Raw genomic sequence first — 22211 nt, 5'->3', positions numbered from 1 at the left:
ACTTTGCTGGCAGAAAGATCAGGGAAGGTTGCCATACAGAAGATACCTGCAAGGGGTAGAGGTGGGAGGCAGCAAGAGACATATGCAAATAATCTTTGACTGCCCAGCCCAGGATGACTGGGACTCAGAGGAGAGGGCAGGCCTGGGACCTGCACAGGACAGGGGGGCAGAAACTGAATCCCCAGATTCAGGGTGGGAGTACTAACATAAGACTAGGACTTTACTTTTGTTCCTGCTTTAATTTCCCTTGTTTCTTATAACATAAGAATGGCCATACTGAATCAGACCAATGGTCCATTTAGCCCAGTATCCTGTCTTTCAACAGTGGCCTGTGCCAAATGCTTCAGAGGAAATTAACAGAATAGGGCAACTATTGAGTGATCCATTCTCTGTTGTCCAGTCCCAGCTTTTGGCAGCCCAAGATTTAGGGACATCCAGAGCATGTAGTTGCGTCCCTGACCATCTTGGCTAATGGCCATTGACGGATCTATCCTTCATGGATTTATCTAATTCTTTTTTTAACCCAGATACACTTTTGGACTTCACAGCATCCCCTGATGGGTTCCACTGGTTGACTGTGCATGCCTATTCAATTCATTGGGTGACCCCTGGTTCGTGTGTTATGTAAAAGGGTAAATAACGTTTCCTTGTTACTTTCTCCACACCAGTCATGATTTTATTGACCTCTATCATCTCCCCCTTTAGTTATCTCTTCTCTAAGCTGAACAGTGCCAGTCTTCTTAGACCCTCCTCATGTGGAAGCCATTCTATACCCCTGATCCTTTTTGTTGCTCTTCTCTGTACCTTTTTCCAGTTCTAATATAGCTTTTTTGAGATGAGGCAACCAAAACTGCATGCAGTATTTAAGATGTTGGCATATCATGGGTTTATGTAGTGGCATTATGATATTTTCTGTTTTATTATCTATCACTTTCCTAATGGTTTCTAACATTCTATTAGGTTTTTTTGACTGCTGCTGCAAATTGAGCAGATGTTTTCAGAGAACTCTCCACAGTGACTCCAAGTGATAACAGCTTTCTTGAGTGATAACAGCTAATTTAGACCTCATCGTTTTGTATGTATAGTTGGGATTATGTTTTCCAGTGTGCATTGCTTTGCATTTATCAACTGAATTTCATCTATTTTGTTGTCGAGTCACCCAGTTCTGTGAAATCCCTTTGTAACTCTTCACAATCTGCTCTGGACTTAACTATCTTGAGTAATTTAGTATAGTGTGAAAACTTTGCCACCTGTTTCCCCCCTTTTCCATTTATGAATATGCTGAACAGCACCAGTCGCATTATAGATCCCTGGGGGACACTGCTATTTACCTCTCTCCATTCTGAAAACTGTTTATTTATTCCTACCCTTTGTTTCCTGTCTTTTAACCAGTTACATATCTATGCGAGGACCTTCCCTCTTATCCCATTACTGCCTACTTTGTTTGAGAGCCTTTGGTGAGGGACTGTGTCAATGCCTTTCTGAAAGTCCAAATACATTATGTCAAGTGCATCACCCTTGTCCACGTGTTTGCTGACCCTCTTAAAATTCTAACAGATTGGTGAGGCATGATTTCCCTTCATAAAAGCCATGTTGACTCTTCTCCAACATATTGTGTTCATCTATGTGTCTGATAATTCTGTTCTTTACTATAATTTCAACCAATTTACCTGGTACTGAAGTTAGGCTTATGAACCTGTAATTGCCAGGATTGCCTCTGGAGCCTTTTAAAAAAAATCAGTGTTACATTAGCAATTCTATGGTACGGTTTGATTCATACAATATTTGACTTTATGCTTTCTTTCACATATATTCCCACTCTCCCACCAACACAACTTTCTCTGTCATTCCTCTATATTTTGTACCCTGGTGTTACCATGTGCCATTGATTATTATCATTCCACCAAGTTTCTGTGATACCTATTATATCAATATCGTCATTTAATACCAGGCACTCCAGTTCACCCATCTTAGTATTTAAACTTCTTGCATTTGTATACAAGCACTTATAAAATTTGTCAATGTTTAGTTGTCTGCCTTAATGTGATGTAATAGATGGGACTCTTTTTCTGTTTCTCTTCAGGTCTTATCTATATTTTATCAACTTCTATCCTCTCCTTTTTAGTAGGATGTAGAGTATCTCCTTTAATAAATCCCCCCCCCCATGGCATGTCTCTGTCAAACAGTGTGCTCCTCCACACCTGTCAGCTTACCCCAAGCCCTTAGTTTAAAAACTCCTCTACAACCTTTTTAATTTTATGTGCCAGCAATCTGGTTCCATTTTGGTTTAGGTGGAGCCCATCCTTCCTGTATAGCCACCTCCTTTCCCAAAAGGTTCCCCAGTTCTTAATAAACCTAAATCCCTCCTCCGAAAACCATTGTCTCATCCATGCATTGAGACCAGACAGTTCTGCCTGCCTAACTGGCCCTTCACATGGAATGTTACCATGGAGGTTCTAATCTTTCTATTCCACATAGAGGCAAATATGTTGCAGCTCTTTTACATGCTAATCTGTGCTTTAATTAATTGTTCAGTGCCATATTTTCCATTGTTATTTGCTGTGTTCTGGTTCTGGCTCTGGCTCTGTAGGTAGCAGTGTGTGAACATCCAAAGGTTTGGAAGATCACCCACTTTTGATTAGCCTCCAAATGCTTGATTCTTTACCTGAACATTCAGAGGATCCTTCTCCTCCCTTTTCAAGACTATATAAAAGTCTTCCAGCTCTCAATCCCTCCCATGTCTCCTTTCTGCTTGTGAGACTCCAGTTGACCCTCTGATATCCTCTCCAACTATCCCCTCTATTTTTTGAAGATCTCGTTGAGAAACCCAACAACTCTGTTGGCCATCTCTTTTGGAACCAGCTGTTAATGCATTCAAATATCAAATACTTTAGGGCTGCATGTCCCAGAGGGCATTACACATCCCAGGTCTTATCAGGCTTTATTTCAGCAGCATCTACCTTCATCAAGGACTTGATCAAAGCACATACAAGCAATGGAAAGACTCTCATTGATTTCCATGGGCTCTGAGATCACACTGTGTTGTACTGGCAGAGAGAAGTAGCATTGTGTATTTTTCCAGTCATCAGTAACCTTTCCTTTCCTTGATTTACAGACTATGATTAAATGTCAACAGCATCTATTAAGTCTAGATTTACCCCCTTGTTTTGCTCCATTGCTGCCACATTGCCTCATCTGTTCTGCCATATCCCCTTCCTGACCACCGCATACCCCATGCCACAGCCACCTCCACCTGGTTTAGGGGTATGCGGTGGTCAGGAAGGGGATATGGCAGAACAGATGAGGCAATGTGGCAGCTCTATGTCTATGCTCCACTTGTTTGTGGTTCCGTAGGAACCTTATGCCGCTTGTATGAGTTAGAGCCATCCTCGGCTGCTCACTTCCATGCAGGCCAGCCAGCCCTAGATCCAGGAGCGATAACTGACTTGAATGCCCTCTCACCACCACCCACCACCCCGGCTCCAGGAAGGCTTGAGAATTTAGCCCTTGGTTTATAGCTCTGGTAGATCACAAGATATTGAAATTTAAATGGAGATATTATGTTTTATGGAAAAGCTATGTTAAGAATTCTAGAGGCTTATAAAATGTAGTAGCTATAATTTTGCTCTGCCTCTGAGACCTGTACCATTGAATTCATGGTGCTAGAGGAGCTTGATTTTACAAGGAAGGATATAAAGAAGTAACAATTTTCAAAAAAACTCACCCTCTTTAAAGTTTTTAAAATATATTTTCTGTAAAATATGCAGCCTATACAGAAGAAATGATGTGGTGTGGTGTAAAGGGCACTCATTTGGGATGTGCTGCCCAACCTGTGACTTGTCACATGTGCATAACATGGTCATCTATATCATTGAGGCTTTCATACCATGCCACGCCATTGTCCAAAAAAACACAGTCAAAGAGCTATTGGAGCTTCCGTGGGCCTGGTCCAAGGTCTGTGGAAGTTAAGGGAGTCTTCCCTGGACTTCCTGTTGTTTTGGATGAGGCCCCGTATGATGGTCTCCTAATATTCACAACCCTACCTTCTTCCCCAAAGTAATTATATTAGTCTGGAACTGGCCTTCTCTGAGTTCAATGGCAAGTTCATTGTAACTTACATACCTTTTTTAGTATTAATATTGGGTTTTGCTACAATTTTTCTATGTTCTACATTGGATACCATGTTGCAAGATGCTGCTTATCCTCAAGATTTAAAAAGGATTATGCCTTAAAGCCTGGATCCTGTCTTAGGCCACCAGATCAGTGACACTCTTCAGAGGCAGCCAACGTGGTTTTTAGAGGCCTCATAATCTTTGATAGTAAGATTATGAGGAGAGGCAACAGTTCTTAGGCAACATGGAGGATGGCCCCAAGTGGTGAATATCTGAGTAAGTTTGTATATTTCACATGCATTCTTTTCACTGGAAAGCTTTCACTAGGCAACCAAGCTTTTGCATAGGTGCTATTAAATAATCATAAACTGTCCCTACAATTTCCCCCTCTGCCAGGGGGAGGAGGATTCCCACAGTCCTGATATTCACAGCAAAAATCTGTGTTTGTTTCAATGTTCAGTGTCCAGTTGGTCTCATAACTGAAAAAACAAAGTTAAATTCTTTGAAATGTGTTTGTACAGCCCCAATTATGAGTCATTAAAGTGTGAGTAAATACAGTATATGCCTGTTCTTACAAAAAGCTGGCTCTTAACAGCCCAGTTTCAACATAACCCTCTGTATTAACAGTTGGCTTCTCAAGATCTTGCACAAAAAAACATTCAGTAAAAACCACTTGATAGCCTAGGAGGGAATTGAAGTACATTCCAGATTCTGGAAGCTTACAAAGAAATTGTAGTAATCCCTGTGGGCTTCAAAAGAGACACAGTGCCCATGGGCAATGATTCGGGTAAAACTGGGGCATTTTATCAATTCCTCTCAAAAAAGCAATTCACTCAGCCTATTAACTCTCTTGAATGCATTTATCTTTAGCTAGCAGTGAAGATTATCTAAACATTGAAATAGCCAAGCTATAATGCTTGTCTGAAAGCTATAGAAAGTGGCATTCAGAAATGTGTCTTTTCCAGGTTTTCAACAAAAGCATGAGCAATGATAGAATGTGAATACATATTCCCATGGGTTAGCTGCAGTTATCTTCTTCCACTTACCACCAACACATTCCAGAGCACTCTTTTAAGTTTAGTGGAGTTTATTATTGGTCATGATGGGGTAGAATTTTGTAAGCATCTTCATATTTTACTGTTTCAAAATTTGAGTTTTATTATTTTGTTTTTATCTCATTTGATTGCTATATATACTCTCTATATATTAAACTTGATATTCATTATTTCCACTCAGTCCCCAAAACTACTGAAAGCGCAATGAACTGCAGTTCTGTAACACAAAAGATGTTTAATGCAATTACTGGATGGGGGAAGGGAAGGAATTCTGGTGGAGGTACATTCAGGAATAGCAGTCAGGCTTAAATTGACTTGGAAAAGTTCTCTATAATATTCAGGTCCTTTGGAGGCAACCGACGTTCTAGGCAAAATAATTTTCCATTTGGGTTTGGGAAACATTTTCAGCATTGTTGTGGGCTTTCCAGAGAGTCAGAGGCTGTGAAAATGTTTTCAATAAATGTTTAAATATTTAAGTATCTTGAATCCATTGTGTGTAAACACTAGGTTTTAGAACAAAAGGTCACATATATTAAACCGTTCACATCATGATATTACTAGGGTGACCAGATAGCAACTGTGAAAAAACGGGACGGGGGTGAGGGGTAATAGGTGCCTATATAAGAAAAAGTTCCAAAAAAACAGGACTGTCCCTATAAAAACGGGACATCTGGTCACCCTAGATCAGGGGTAGGCAACCTATGGCACGCGTGCCAAACGCGGCACATGAGCTGATTTTCACTGGCACTCACACTGCCCGGATTCTGGCCACCAGTCCGGGGGGCTCTGCATTTTAATTTAATTTTAAATGAAGCTTCTTAAACATTTTAAAAACCTTATTTACTTTACATACAACAATAGTTTAGTTATATATTATAGACTTATAGAAAGAGACCTTCTAAAAACATTAAAATGTATTACTGGCACGTGAAACCTTAAATTAGAGTGAATAAATGAAGACTCGGCACACCACTACTGAAAGGTTGCCGACCCCTGCCCTAGATATTACCATAAATATAGATTTTAGGACCAAAAGGGCCAGAAGAATAATGATCATCTGGTCCAATCTCCTGCATAACACAGGCGATACATCCTCACCCCATAATTTCTGCATCAAGCCCTTGACTTCTGTTTGAGCTATAGCATATTTTATAAAGAAACCAGTCCTGATTTAAAGGGTACAAGTGATGGATAATCCACCACATGTCAAACCAAGTTGTTCCAATGGTCAATTACCCTCATTGTGCCTTATTTCTAGTCTGAATTTGTCTAGCTTCAGCTTCCAACCACTGGATCTTGTTATGCTTTTTTCTGCCAGAGTAAGTCATCTACTATCAGAAATCGCTTCCTCACGTGGGCGTGCGTAGAATGTGATCAAGTTGCTTGTTAACCTTCTCTTGGATCAATTAAATAAATTCTGCTACTGATGGGTCAAGTCCTGAAGTCTTTACACAGTAGAGTATGTACTCAATCTGAGCTCCCTTGCACCATTGGTGTCATTCCATGGACTTCAACAGTCAGTCCTGATTTGCACCAGTGTAAACAAAAGGAGATTTAGACATTCATTGGGCATTCTGCTGGAGTAAACACTGAGTAAAAACAAAATTAGGACTTCAGGATTTTGCTCTAAAGTGACTGTGACATCATAAAAAGGAGATTTAGTTCATTAAGTGAACAAACTGTAGCAACAAGAAGGTTATGAGAAAGGTCCTTATGTCCTATCGATATTTAGGAAACTTAATTGCTAAGAAAATAAGAGAAAGGACTTTAAAAATATTTGGAATAATGCTTCATTGTTATCCTTTATGAATTCCTCTCTTTTAATCAGGGCCTCAGACATACTGGCATCTACTTCATTATGGTGTCTGCTGAAACTGGCATCAGTGCAGCCAATGGATTTGTCTCTAGATGCATATGAGGACTATGATTGTAGGATTGGTTCCAGCTACCACATTCTTGAAGATGTATCTTCATTTCCAGTGTAAACCTGCTATTGAGAGATTTTATAATTTACCCATAAATATCACTTTGGTCTGAAACTGCATAGCAACTATCTACCTACTAAAAAGACAAGGAGTACTTGTGGCACCTTAGAGACTAACAAATTTATTTCAGCATAAATAAATTTGTTAGTCTCTAAGTACTTGTTAGCCACAAGTACTCCTATTCTTTTTGCGGATACAGACTAACGGCTGCTACTTTGAAACCTGTCTACCTACTGTTGATCTCACCAACATCATCATCTTGTGCCTGAATTTATTGCCCTTTGTGTCCTCTTAGTACTGGTCTACACTTAAAAATTAGATTGACCTAGCTATGTTGCTCAGGGCTGTGAAAAACTTTGCACCCAGAGTACCATAGTTAGGTCAACCTAACCTGCAGTGTAGACGTGGCTAGGTCAATGGAAGAATTCTTCTGTCGCCTTAGCTATTGCCTCTCAGAGAGGTGGATTAACTGCATTGACAAGAAAACCCCTTCTGTCAATGCAGGAAGCGTCAACACTACAGTGGCACAGATGCAAAACTGTAGCTGTGGCACCATAGCGGCTCTCCTGTAGACATACCCTGAGTTTGAGTTAGGACCTGTCCCTGCTACCTCTGAAATCAATATCAGAACTACCATTGAGCTGAATGGGATCAGGAGTGGGCAGGTTTGTAAGAGCCTCTGGAAATCTATCAATGTGGCTAGGTATTTATACTGTGCTCGTTGTGCTCTGTAAATCATTGTGTAGCTGTATGACACTCTATTACTATATAACTATAGAAACAATTTGTTTTCCTTTCTTCCCTTTTTATTTAATACTCATCCACTAAACTTGGCTACTTGATGCTGCAGGTAAGTTTCTGAACCATATCATTGTGCCATGTGTTTTTCAATGTGGACACTTCATCATAGCATTTCTGACATCTTGTCTTGTCAGGTATCCTCTCCTCCCCCATTATTAAGCATACCATGGATATTATTCTTTTCTAGACACCAAACTTCACGTTCTAATGGGGACACAGTATCCTCCAGCAAAACATAACACAGCAGTTTGTGTGTCTCAAAATGATATAATCACAATCTAGAAGGTTAACTACACATGTAAATATGGGGTCAAAAGTTGTCTACAACAAAATGCCTACGATGAGACATCAATGGCAATGACATATTCCTTTATTTTATCATGTCGCAGGCTACCCTACCTTTTCAAGGGCCAGGGAGCTTGCAGGCCTGCCGGCCCTGTACTTTTATCAGCTGGGAAGGGATCAAGTGTTTTCTATAAAGAGCTGAGAAAGCTCAGTTGGAAGGAGGGAGACTGGCTCCTGCAGTGAACCCTGAATTGGGAGGGACAGAGAGGCAAAGGGGAAAAGCCTCTGGGAGCTGTAGCCCAAGGTGGGCAGAGGAGCTGTTTTTGTGTTTGATGTTTTGCCTAGATTTTACATTTGGAGAATAAAACTGGGCCTGATACAGACTCTGAGCAAGGCACTGAGTCCTTCCTGGGTTTGAGAGGCACAGGCCAGCAGCCTACCTGTGGTGGAATGTGCGGGCAGGCTATCAGCCCCTGGAACTGAGGGGAAACTGCGGCAGCAACTAGCCAGAAACGAGATGGGGCAAGGTGACCCTGCAATTTAGAAAAGTTCACCTAGTTGTACAAAAACCAATAAACCACAAAAACATATTAACCAGAAGAACTGATGTCTACTAACAGTAATTAAAAACTCCCCATCTCCTCTCAGTACCTCCTCAACTCCAACCTGTCTCCTCTGGAAAAGCCTGAAAGAATAGACAGGTTTTGCAACATACCCTAATGGTAAACTAATGTCCTCTTGAATCCCAGGGGAAGTAAATTCAAGGGATAGTAGTTCTGGGAAACCTCAGCTAAGATCGGGGACCCATTGTGCTTGGTACTGAACATAGACAGCCAAAATAGACAAGACGGACAAAAATTGGGGAAAATAACAGATAAGGCACTGACAGATTAAGTAACTTTCCCGAAGACACAGGATGTCTGTGGTCGAGGGAAGATTGAACTTCGATCTCCTGGTTCCAATCCAGTGCCTTTACCACAAAACCATCTTTCCTGTCAGCCCCTAAAGAGGAATAAATCTAAGGATTGTCATCTTGAACATCCCAGCTAATCTCAACTGCTGGTTTGTAGTATAAAGAGAGAGATGATATTCAGGGCTCTAAAATATGTAGGGCTCAAGCCATAAAGAGATTTATAGCTCGAAACTAGCACTTTGAACGTCACCCAGACACCAGGTGGAACCCAGTGCAGTCAATGGAGCATGGGTGCAGCATGTGCCTAACTGGAACCACTGGTAGGTAGTAGACAGTCACGTTCTGGACTGGATGACATTTCCAAGGGTAGCCTTGCATTAATCCATTCTGGATGACAAGGATATAGATAATGATGGTGGGTTCAAGAAGAAAAGTCATAACCTTCTTGCCAAGCAAAGATGAAAAAGCACTCAAGTCCATTGCTGTTATCTGGGTATCAAGGAGAAACTGAGAGTGCATGGCCCTTTCCTCTGGCCATGTCTCCTATGCTGGGAGCCAGGAGGAGGGGTTGGGAAGGAGCAGGCACCATTGCCCTAAGCCCTGGAACGATTCCCGCGTGTCACACAAATCTTCCGCCAGGCACATCAAGGGGTCTGGTTGTGCATTGTACTGGGGGATGGGCATAAAGCAGACTTCATGGACTACAGAGTCAGGCCCGTAATCTTTGCTGTGTCCCCTGGTTGTTTTCCCCCACCCAACCAGTATCACTAGATCCAGCTTCAATGAACTAGTTCTCATCTGAGCCACAGACTCAGGCTGAAATGCCCATACTGTCTGGCTCTGAAGAAAGAGAGAGTGCCATCAGAATTTGAAGGGTTCCAGGTGAACAAATCATTTGCAGTGGATGATTTATGTGACAAATACAGCCTTTCCCTGCTCCAGGAACATCCAGGAGTGGATCATGATTTACGCCGATGTATTTACTCAGCTGTCTTTGACAATATTTGTATACAGAGTTTGAAAAATGTGAACATGGGCAGTTCTTGCCTCATATTTAAGGGGTGGCTAGTTGTGATTGGTCAGATGAGTCGCATGGATGTTCCTTCATTTCCCTAGAAGTTTTTACCTTGAGTTAATTAATATCTAATTAACTCAACAAACTTAGCAAGTTTGTAAGGGTGAATATGGATTTAGTGATCCTCAGGGTAAAAAACAAACATTTGGAGCCTGGATCAAATGTGTGGCCAATGTCCACACCAGTCTTTACAAATATGTTTGGTGAAGGAGTGTGCATGTTCTCTTACAGCAAAAACTCAGACCTGTGCATTTAAAATTCAGTTTCCACCAGTATTTACACTTGCAGATCTGACATTGCTTTCGTGAATGTTCAGGCCAGTAAAACTGAACTGCATGTGGGTGGAAAGTGAACATGAAAGCGGAGGAAAGGCTGAAAGCAGCTAGCATCAGTGGGATGAAAAGCAGGGAAGATATATAGGAAAAACCGTTCAGAGCTGCCCATTTGCAACAACCCACTATGCCTACATATTGTAAAGATCTCGCCACCCCTGGCTTTAATCACATCAACTCTTGATAATATTATGCATCTCCTTGATCCCATCCCACCTTGTATTGGATTCCATGCACAAATTGCAGATTCTTTCCAAAATTACCCACACTGGTAAAAGCCAATCTCCTGAAAGTACTACAGTTTTATAGCTGTACCCAAGCAAATGACAGCTGAGTTCATGTAAGTCATGGTTGGGCTGCATTTATTTCTCTCAGTTGCTAAAATGCATTTAGTTCTATGAAAAATTAGGAGTAATAGCTCACTTTTTCATTATCTCTCAAGAGATTTACAGTACAAAAGTGAGTGTGTGTGTGCGTGTGTGCATCTGTAATAAAGTTAAGGGCTATTACAAAGGTGTAAATTAAAAAATGTGACACCATTAATCTAGAGAACTTCAGATAACCTGAGTGCAGAAGCAAACAAAGTTTTTCTGCATAAACATTTACATATATCTGCAATGACAAGGTTATGCAGCAGGGAGGAAAGGCTTTTTGTTTCACTTTGTCTTGTGTCAGGTCGTGTCTCACAACACATCAAATATGACATGAAAGAATTCAACATAACATGACCTGACACAAAGAGATGCAAAGTATAGTTGAGGAATGTGGAGCATTGGGGTGAGCAATGAGAAAGGAACAGTTTTAACCACAGAGACATTCAGTTAGCTCTTCATGCGTGAGTAGAAATTTGGCACCCAGATTTTTGTTATTTGTGTCCTAAAACACTTTGCCTCATTATTTACTAAATAGGATAATCTGGAATGGATCATTTTTTTTCACTGATGAAAGGAAGCCTAACATTTATCTTGTCAGTTTAAACTGAGAATGTACAAGGTTTAAAAAGAAGGTAGAAGGTTTTTATTCATACATTCACACACTATATAGAGTGTGCATATAATCCATATCTATATACAGCTTAAAAGCACAGCTGTATCTTGCTTTGTGGGGGAAGAGTTTGGGGAAATAGTTGTTTGCTATTCACTTCCTTTAGAGCCTTTCATAAAGCAATTACAATAATACAACAAGAAAACCCCACCTCACAGCAGCTGGAGTGCAAGGGGAGGGAACCCCCTCAGACAACATTAGCAGTGCTGGAGAAAAATATCCATTCTTGGGCTAATTCTAAAGAATAACATTTTTAACGTTTTATTTGTCTTTCAGGAACCAGACAGTGAGTAGTAAATAGAGTTGTATAGATATAGAGTTATGCCTTCTCAGAAACTCCAAAGGATGTCCTCAGAGTTGCCATGTCTATTTTCTGTGGGCTAGACGGTGACTCTGACTATGCATCCATGCAAGGGAGCGTAGGGGAGTAAGAACTCCCCTGACACACCAACATGGGCTACCTAGACAATGGGTCCTTATACATACAAGTAAAAAGGGACTCTACACCCACTGACTCCCTCCTCCCCACCCACCCACATCCTGGAGTAGGTGGGCAGAAAGGGGTGAGGAATGGGTTGAACGTTATCTTTTTCTCCGTAAACACTGGTCAGTGGTCAGCGAAACCAGTGTGGCAGAGTGGCAGTCATAACTTGCCACTGGTATAAGACAGCAGCAAATTATTGCCATTTCCCCCTCCTCTACCCTGAGCAAGGGTGGCATCAGGGAAGGAACTGTGACTCTGAGGTGTGCCTGTGATGCACAGGCCCTACTGGGGCTGTTCCTGAGGTGATGCTGTTGAAACACCACCCTTCGCTCCGGGCTGTGCCTAGAGTCATAATGTAGCTAGGTGTGCTTTAGAATGGCAAGCAGTAACTCATTATAACACCTGGGCTAGCTGTTTTTTAAGTCGGGGTGGATTGTTCATTCATTCATTTGGTTTTTGTGTTAGAACGTTCCTCTTTGTGTGTCTACTGTCTGAAAGCCATGTCAAATCCTGTACATCTCCCACTGATATTCAGCCTGTTACAGTCAATGAACATATAACCTCTATGGACATTGTGGGCAGAGGGTGAAGGATATATATGGCCTTATAAATATAGGCACATTTATAAATGAGAATCTGAGGCACTTTGAAGCAAATAATAATCTTTAACACCCATGCCGCGCTTTAAATCATCAAAGTGATTTTTTAAACATAGATAATGAAACCATTGTGATGGAGAGGAAACATATATTTCCCTCACTAGAAACTTTATATATCATATATACTCGTTCATTAGCCCGTTCGTTTATAAGCCAACCACCCAAGATGGTTAGGTAAAAATAGCAAAAACTGTATGACACTTTCATAAGCTGACCCTATATTTCAGGGGTTGGAAAACTTTTGCTCCCGGCCCATCAGGGTAAGCTGCTGGCAGGTCGGGACGTTTTGTTTACTTGGAGCATCTGCAGGCACGGAGCCCCTCGGCTCCCTGCAGCTCCCATTGGCTGGGAACGGCGAACCGCGGCTACAGGGAGCTGAGGGGCTCCATGCTTGCAGACGCTCCAGATAAACAACACGACAATGTATTAGATATTCAATTCAATGATTCCATAGAATTTAAAATCATCAAATTTTGGTGTAGACCTGTTTATAAGCCAAGCCCCGCTCTTTGATGCGTCACTTTTTTACCAAAAATTTTCGGCTTATGAACGAGTATGTACGGTATGTTCTTTCTTTCTTTGGTTGTTTCCCTTAAAAGTAATCTGGATTGACAACCATAACAAGTAGCCTTTTGTGCACACCATGGTTCAATATAGAGGATGCACTGGTTTGGAAAACAGCTGAGTTGAAGATGGAGCAGCCAACGGCACCCCTCTTTTTATTGAATATACACTCTGTCTATTATTCCTGGAAGCATTATGGCACTTTACTCATATAATGTTATATTTATATAGAATATAAAAATAAGCTTAGGCAGGTGATGATACTGCTCCTCTCTGGCCTTAAAATCTATGCATCTATTAAAAAGACTTCACATGCTCTACCTTAATGTCCAGCTTTATTTACTTCCCCTTAATGAGTTCCATTTGAGAGGTGAGACTGTGTCTGTTTTTTTAAAAAAATCTATACAAACCACCTTTCTGAAACTCTAAATCCTTGGTCATGAAATCATAAGTCCACACTTAGCAGTGGGGTTAGAAGTAGTTAAGTGCCAAACTGTTATTGAGGGAGAAAGGTCAACATTGGATGTCCAGGGTCTGTCTTGTGTTGCACTGCTCCAGCAGTTGTGTTCCAGGCATTGGAATTATTGTATTATTTTAGGCAGATGTAAGTGATAGAAAATATCACATTACGAATAATTGTATTGTTTTAGGCAGATGTTAGTGATAGAAAATATCACATTACCAACATTGGTGCTGTGAGATTTGGCTGCACATAAGTAGGAGCAGGACCTAGGTAATTCTTGGTTTGTCCAAGTGTGATGATTATTTTTCACAGCATTTTATGTTAATATTAAATAACTTTGTGGCCTCCCTTATGGAAGGACCTAAAGAAGTTAATGATGATTAAACCAATAGGGTTCTCTTAAAAATGTAGGGCTAGGCTGTGGCTTGAACTACATAAGCAGTAGAGGAAGTGAGTAGCAAACAACTCTTTCCCCAAACTCTACCCCGCAAAGCAAGAAGACAGCAGGGAAGGAACTGTGATTCGGGTGTGTCTGAGTCACTCCTGGCCAGGTGTAGCTCATGTACCACCCTTTCACCAGGATTGTGCCTAATATCTTATTTTTGGATTGGGATTTTCTAAGGGACCTAAGGAAGATAGGAGCTAACTTCCAATGGGGTTTAGGTACCTAACTCCCTTAGGTCCCTTTGAAAATCCTAGTCCTGGCCTTTAATTGGCTCTGTGGAAATGACTCTAAAAATAAAAATGATTTGAATTTAATAGTGAATGTTATCCTTTGTGTGGGTTTTCAATTCATCCTGTAGAATTCTATAGCAGGAATATAAACCTAGAAAGTTGTTATCCTCTATCAGATTCCATGGGACTTTTCATAAGGCGTGATTGGGCCAGTGCAGGTAACATTTCTCACTTCAGATGCCAAGCATTTTTAAACTGATCTTTTAAATACATGTTATGTGAAGATGTAATTTGCAGGGGAGTTAAATACTGTTGGTGATACAATGACAGCGTTGAATAGGAGAAAACAGAGCATAGGTGTCATTTGGGGGAGAAGAGGGCGAAGATCAATCATACAGGGTCATGAGTTTGCTTTTGTCATTCTGGGTGCATCTTGGTGGATTATTTGTTGGTTATTCTGTTAAGCGTATGCTTCGTTGTACAAGATTATGAATAAATATTGTGAGGTTGGATAATAAGTTGGGTAGAAATAGGAAGTAGGGGGGATGACTATGCAGTAGTAAGAGTTAGGAGAAGAAAAAATGAAGGGGAGAGGGAACTGTGTAGATCGTCCGCTCTATGAGACCTACTATTCAAAATGGATCCTTCATGAGTAGGGGACTGCAGCACCTTTCTTCAATCATGGCTGAATATTTTGAGGCAGAAGGGAAATGTGGTCTTGTGGTTTATACAGCAACATTGCAAAACTGATTGTTGGTTTGGAGGAAAAATTGTGCTTCCTTCTGAGATAAGAGAGAGGAAATGAATAACTTCCTCATTATATTTTTCCTCACTAGTTGTAAATCAAGATGGACAACCTCTGATTGAAGGCAAGCTGAAAGAAAAGCAAGTGAGATGGAAGTTTATCAAAAGATGGAAAACTCGCTATTTCACTCTCGCTGGCAATCAGCTTCTGTTTCGCAAAGGAAAATCTGTAAGTTAGAACATCACTTTGGTTTGCTCATTTCCCTCCCCAGCATGACCCTCTCCCTTGGGCTTTTCAAGACTATGATTATTCCATATTCCCCTCACACTACATAGCTAATTTCGGCCAATGGTTTGTTGGCTAAGCTTGTGTATGCTGTAGGAGGGTTTATGCCTCTTCCTGTGGAGACAAAAGGTGGGATTTTCAATGGCCCTCGGCTTTGGCCTAATGCTCTTCTTTTTGAAGTCAGTGGCAACAGTTAGGCAAATGCTGAGCACTTTTGAAATTCCCACCCTGCATACTTAGGGTCCAGTTCTGCTCTCAGATAAAAAGATGCAACTTCCGTTGGCTTCAAGGGAAGTTGCACCCATGTAACACAGATAGATTGTGCCCACCAGCTCTTAAAATCTTTTCAGATTCCCTTAGTTGGTGACCTATGACTAAGAGAGCCTCCAAAGGTGAAGGTTTAATTTAGTACCAGGCTATTGTGTCACTAATCCACCTATGCCTTAAGAAATTGCACTGAGTTGAAAAATAAAAATGCCTAAATGCCTTTCAGTCCTGGTTAGCAATTCTTAATTTTGTTGTTCAAGTAAATGTATGGATAAGCAACAGTGAAACTGAATTCTGCACAGGTAAAAAAGCAACCGTTTGCAAAAAGCCTGGAGTACAACAGCAAGGAAAGTATTAATTCCATCTTAGATTCTCAAAAGTGATCAGTGATTTTGGGTGCCAAACTTGATAGACTTTAAAGGGGTTTGATTTTCAGAGGACAGGTGCTCAGCACTTTCTGAAAATCAGGGCCCTCTAAGATATTTCAAGCTGGGTACTCAAAACAAAATCACTATTCTCTTTAAAAAAAAAAAATCTTGGGCTACTTCTCTTGTTTAACTGAATAATCCATACTGACATTATAGCATTCTAATCATCACCAGAAAGGAAATACAAAGTATTGCTGAAACTGGGATACTAATGCAAGAGTTCTCTGTTTCTCCCAAAAAAAAAAGCTAAATTCTGCTCTCACTTGTCCCAGTGTATAAATACAGAGTATCTATTCTGAAATTTCAGTGGATTTATACCAGAAGAAGTGAGAGAGAAATTTGGCCCAGTGTATCTAATACTGCAAAATTAATGTCAGTGCTTCTGATTTATTAGACACTCTGAGTGGAAATTTACTTTCTTCATCCCTTAGCAATTGGCATTACCAAATACTTTGTAAAATGGTCTTTTTTGTTTCCAGAGAGGTTCCAAGATAACAGAAGCCTCTTATCAGAGCCTGGCTGAAATTTTGACCCTAAAGCTTAATTTTGCTTCTAAAGAGCTTTTATTACCATCTATAAACAAAATCAGGCACTCTAAACTCTAAAATGGCTGCTTGCGCCCCTTCCTTTCATGGAGGCAGTACAAAGTTGTGTCTGTGATGCACTTGTGCCTTTCTTGGGCAAATGCAGTCCATCAGAAAGGGGCTAATTCATAAAAGAACATCTCCCTGCACTTCTAGTGATTTCCTAATGTGCTGGTTGGGTTTTAAAGAAAAATTAATCTGTACTTTTATGACCAGTCTATTTTACTATTGCTTGATGTTTACTTTTTTAAATTTGCCAGAATAATTGTCAACTTCCTCACAAGTTGATTGGCCTATAAAAAAATTATTTGATGTAATGGAAGTTAATTAGATGTCCTACACTAATAAAGCAACAGGCACATCAGAATGCTCCTAATTCCCATGGGATGTGATTATCGGATGAAAATCAACCCCCTAAGATTGTTTTACTGCTGCTCTTTTGTTAATGCAAGAAATGTATATTGTTTGGCAGGCAGAGGACGGTGGCAGATCAGGTTGTTGAATGGCAGTTTCTTCTCAGCTGTATATTTCATACAGATTAATTTACTTCTTTTTAACTGGTAAAATCAAGAATTTTGAGCTGTTTTAACTGTTTGTAATGGTGATGCACAGTACTAGGCAGGTTTAAGGTACAGTAGCTGTATTCAGGCAAGCATATTTTTCAAGTATTTATGTTATATCCTGTAACTTTTATATTGTTGCTGAAATTAGAGCTAGACAAAGGTACTGGATTGATATCCCTAGAGACTCGAGGCCTGTCTTTAACCTCAGCATGGGTATAGCATGAGAAATGGCATTGAAAGCTTCCCTGCACAGCCTCACCAGTGTGGCTCAACTCAGTTCTGGAAGGGCTATCTCTAGAGAGAGAATGAGTATTGCAGACTTGTATAGTTGTCCCCTGATTGCAAGGGTGTCTATAATAGTGATGGGCAAATAGAATAATTGGCTGACTAGCATGAGTGTTGGCCATATTTGGGGAGCTGGATATTTTGGAATGTCAAAGTATTTGACTGCATGCACCTGCAAGTGGGGCTGGAGCGGGAGACAGGGGTTACAAGGAATCGAATATATAAATTTCATGAGAGTGCTTCACGTAACTGATGTCTGAATCATAGATTCATAGAATATCAGTGTTGGAAGGGACCTCAGGAGGTCATCTATTCCAACCCCCTGCTCAAAGCAGGACCAATCCCCAACTAAATCATCCCAGCCAGGGCTTTGTTAAGGCTGACCTTGAAAACCTCTAAGGAAGGAGATTCCACCACTCCCTGGGTAACCCATTCCAGTGCTTCACCACCCTCCTAGTGAAAAAGGTTTTCCTAATATCCAACCTAAACCTTCCCCACTGCAACTTGAGACCATTACTCCTTGTTCTGTCATCTGCTACCACTGAGAACAGTCTAGATCCGTCCTCTTTTGAACCCCCTTTCAGGTAGTTGAAAGCAGCTATCAAATCCCCCCTCATTCTTCTCTTCTGCAGACTAAATAATCCCAGTTCCCTCAGCCTTTCCTCATAAGTCATGTGCTCCAGCCCCCTAATCATTTTTGTTGCCCTCTGCCGGACTCTCTTCAATTTTTCCATATCCTTCTTATAGTGTGGGGCCCAAAACAGATGAGGCCTCACCAATGCCGAGTAGAGGGGAATGATCACGTCCCTCGATCTGCTGGCAATGCTCCTACTTATACAGCCCAAAATGCCATTAGCCTTCTTGGTAACAAGGGCACACTGTTGACTCATATCCAGCTTCTCGTCCAGTGTATCCTCTAGGTCCTTTTCTGCAGAACTGCTGCCTAGCCACTCGGTCCCTAGTCTTTAGCAGTGCATGGGATTCTTCCGTCCTAAGTGCAGGATTCTGCACTTGTCCTTGTTGAACCTCATCAGATTTCTTTTGGCCCAATCCTCTAATTTGTCTAGGTCCCTCTGTATCCTATCCCTACCCTCCAGCGTATCTACCGTTCCTCCCAGTTTAATGTCATCTGCAAACTTGCTGAGGGTGCAGTCCACGCCATCCTCCAGATCATTAATGAAGATATTGAACAACACCGGCCCCAGGACCGACCCTTGGGGCAGTCCGCTACATACCAGCTGCCAACTGGACATGGAGCCATTGATCACTACCTGTTGAGCCCGATGATCTAGCCAGCTTTCTATCCACCTTATAGTGCATTCATCCAACACATACTTCTTTAACTTGCTGGCAAGAATACTGTGGCAGACGGTATCAAAAGCTTTGCTAAAGTCAAGGAATAACACGTCCACTGCTTTCCCCTTTGAGAGTCTGAGTTAAGATTCTCAAATCCAGCTGGTGCAACCTCAGTGAAATGCATCATGAACCAAAGGGTTGGGGAGGGGGCGGTCTGGCTGTGCTATTGGTGTCCACCCTAAGAGGTAGGAGATCTTATGTCCCAAAGCTAGATCTGGCAGCGTATGACACTGTCTTGTATGTTATTCCCACAATGGGAACAACGAACAGATGGGAACAGCCTTATCCTGTTACTTAGCACTATGCATTTTGTGGAAAACACCAGTTTAGTTCCCACTGCTTGGAGATATCGGAGAAACACATAGAAAAGGTGCTGTTTTAGTAATGCATGTTTGCGTAGATGGTCTGCTCATGGAGAATGCATGCTACATAGCACCCATCAAACTGTAGTGCTGAGCCTGAGATTTTTAAAACAGAAATGAACATCAGCACTGGTGAAGTAGCTAATGAGCTGATAGACACAGCTGCGGTTGTGAGGACTGGCCTAACTACATGATTTGACATGCTACCAATACCCAGCTTTATTGTCTTTTTTATTTTAGAAATCTTTTAGATTTGAATACAAAATCATTCCAAATCAAAATTTTAAAATAGGAGAAAATAAAGATTTTGCTGGGCTTTTCACCACCCCACACAGTGAGGGTTCCAGTCCTGCATGCCCTCCGCACCTGTATGTCCAGGGAGTAAATGGGCCTTCCCAGATCAGATCATCAAGGTGATCTATGCATCAGTTTACAATAGAGTATATACTATTAAGCTGTGCAGTCATAGGTAATGGCTAGTTAAGTCAGTTTTACGTATCCCCCCACGTCCAGCTGTATGTGGTGTTTATTCTAGTTATTGGAACTGGAAGGTAGTTGTATCTGGTTTAGTACTAAAATCCTACCCCATCCCCCTTTCTCCTGAACTGTTAAACAAGGAGTAGTATTATGTGGATGTTCTCCCTTTACCTCACTGCAGATTTGAAAATATAAACCAGACACAGAAGACGTATTGTGAAATAGCCAGCTGGCTGTGCCTGGGTATTCCTGTAGGCCTGTCACTACCCTTTCCCCTTTAAAATTAACCATGCTAACAATATTTGCTCTGTGCAAGCAATTATATGGCCAATGGGTGAAAGGGAGGCAAAGGAAAGCCAGAATCTGAGAAGGACAGATGCATTGCTCTCCACGTCCATGAAAACTACAGTGGGTCCCATACACAAAAATCTCCCTGAGGTACTAAACGCCAACTCTCCTTAGCAGCCTGAGGTCACATCTAGTGTTAATGTGTAGCTTATAATAAGAACAAATGCTAGTTTGTGTAGATATGGGCTTGAACATCCAAGTTTGGATTTGAACTCCCACAAGGTTCATTGGTGTTCAGATCCAGGGTTTTGTTTCAGGTCTATCACTGGTTTGCATCACCTGGGACACCATGGAAAAATGGATGATTCATCTCCACAGCCTTTGGTCCCAGTGTGGTGCCTGAGTAAATTCCATGGATCCCCTCTGGTCTGATTTAAAGGGTCTACATTGAGGGTACAGCTATTCTGCCTGCCACTGCCCCCTGGCCATTCAGTGGGAATTAATGGTGCTCATCACAACATTAACCGCTGTGCACCAGCCTCTACCTGGCTAGAAGAAGGGATGAAGTTCAGGCAGTGGCAACACAGCTCCCGAGCGAGCCATGCTTGGGTGGATGAGGAACAGGCACTCCATGCTGATGCCACAACATTTCTTGGGTTGGGGACTGATTCCTTGTTAGAAGGCCACAATCCCTGCCTATTCCCTGAGCTCATAAATCCCTCATCCCTGAGAGGATGCTAGCTAGGAATCTCCATGCCTCCTGCAGGTTTTCCATCAGTTAGGAGAACTTACCTCTCCCTACCTTATTTTCCCCACTTATAAAATGGTGCTACTATTTCATTGACCTATTCATATGTATACAACGAACATATTCAGGGCTTTGTGAGGTGTACAATCCTTAAACATAAATCTGCCCCCCTTCCCCCCCCCCCCAGTGTGTGGAAACAGTCAACCTTAATAAACTTATTAGGGACATTTATTTCCAACATTTTGCCAAAATATTTACAACACACAACCTCACAGTTATATGATTGAGAGATGAACCAATTAATGTTTGCAACGTACATTGAATGTATAAAGAACCATTGGCAGTCTCAGCAGAGCGAATGGCTGGATAGAGAGCTCAGCAACTGAATATGCATAGAGCCTTTGCTCCTCCTGGTCCCTCCAGGGCAGAGCGAGGCACATCCACAGGGCAGTGTAGGGAAGTGGGCACTGTTGCTGTCTGGGTTATGAATTCATGGAGCACTTCAGTTTCCCTGTGTGTCCTTCAGGCACCTTTCACAACCATTAACATTGGGGGGTGGGGATTGGGAGGGGGCATAATCACAATCCTATATTGAGGGCGGATGTCAATCCTTTGCAAAAGGGTGGGAGTAACATGTGCCAATGCTAAGGGAGGAAAGCTCATGGGTTACTGTGCAATCCTTGCACAAGTAGTCCTAACTGGATTAGTTACGTGACTGAGGCAGGATTATCTAAGGGAATGTGGCACCCAAATCCTGTTGAAATTCAATGGGAGTTAGGTACTGAACTCCTTTAGGGTCTTTTGCAAATCCCAGCCTCAGTGCTCCCCAAAGTGAGTAAGGGTTGCACAGTCTAAAGCTACTTTGTAGGATCAACAAAAGTTTTCCCTCTGAACTGACCGTTGTGCTCCCTCCCCCACCTCCTGTGTTTCAGAAGGATGATCCAGACGACTGCCCCATTGAACTCAGTAAGGTACAAAGTGTAAAAGTTGTGGCCAAGAAGCGCAGGGACCGCAGCCTTCCTCGGGCCTTTGAAATCTTCACCAACAATAAGACCTATGTTTTCAAGGCCAAAGACGAGAAGAATGCTGAAGAGTGGCTTCAGTGCATCAATGTAGCCGTAGCACAAGCTAAAGAAAGGGAAAGCAGAGAGGCAACCACGTATCTGTAAAACCGTCAGCCTGTCTAACACTGAGCTTTTGCATCTGCCTTTGAAATGCAAAGATACTTCATCCTGTTTATCACAGAACCAAACAAAGTGATAAGAAACAAACCTTATTTGTGGGAGTAGTCCCTGTGGATTCAGTGGTTTTGGCTACTGCAGGGAACGCTCAAGTGAGTAATGGCTGCAAGATCAGGCCCGTAGACAGTTACCATT

The 22211-nt window shown here is 41.7% G+C and overlaps 1 protein-coding gene across 2 annotated transcripts in view; it reads left to right on the top strand.

Annotated features, from left to right (window-relative positions):
* Positions 1-22004, top strand: part of VEPH1 (ventricular zone expressed PH domain containing 1) — a 133511-nt gene extending 111507 nt beyond the window's left edge. For both annotated transcript variants that reach the window (XM_024192677.1, XM_024192676.1), the window contains 2 exons: positions 15284-15420; positions 21768-22004. In XM_024192677.1, the coding sequence (XP_024048445.1) occupies positions 15284-15420; positions 21768-22004 (374 nt within the window). The remainder of the gene's footprint in view (positions 1-15283; positions 15421-21767) is intronic.
* Positions 22005-22211: the final 207 nt, after the last annotated feature.

This window comes from Terrapene carolina, unplaced genomic scaffold (assembly GCF_002925995.2).
Source record: "Terrapene carolina triunguis isolate 2854851 unplaced genomic scaffold, T_m_triunguis-2.0 Scaffold88, whole genome shotgun sequence".
Classification (NCBI taxonomy): Eukaryota; Metazoa; Chordata; order Testudines; family Emydidae; genus Terrapene; species Terrapene triunguis.
The sequence above is the reverse complement of the archived record's forward strand: the minus strand, read 5'-3'. Positions and strand labels throughout refer to the sequence as shown.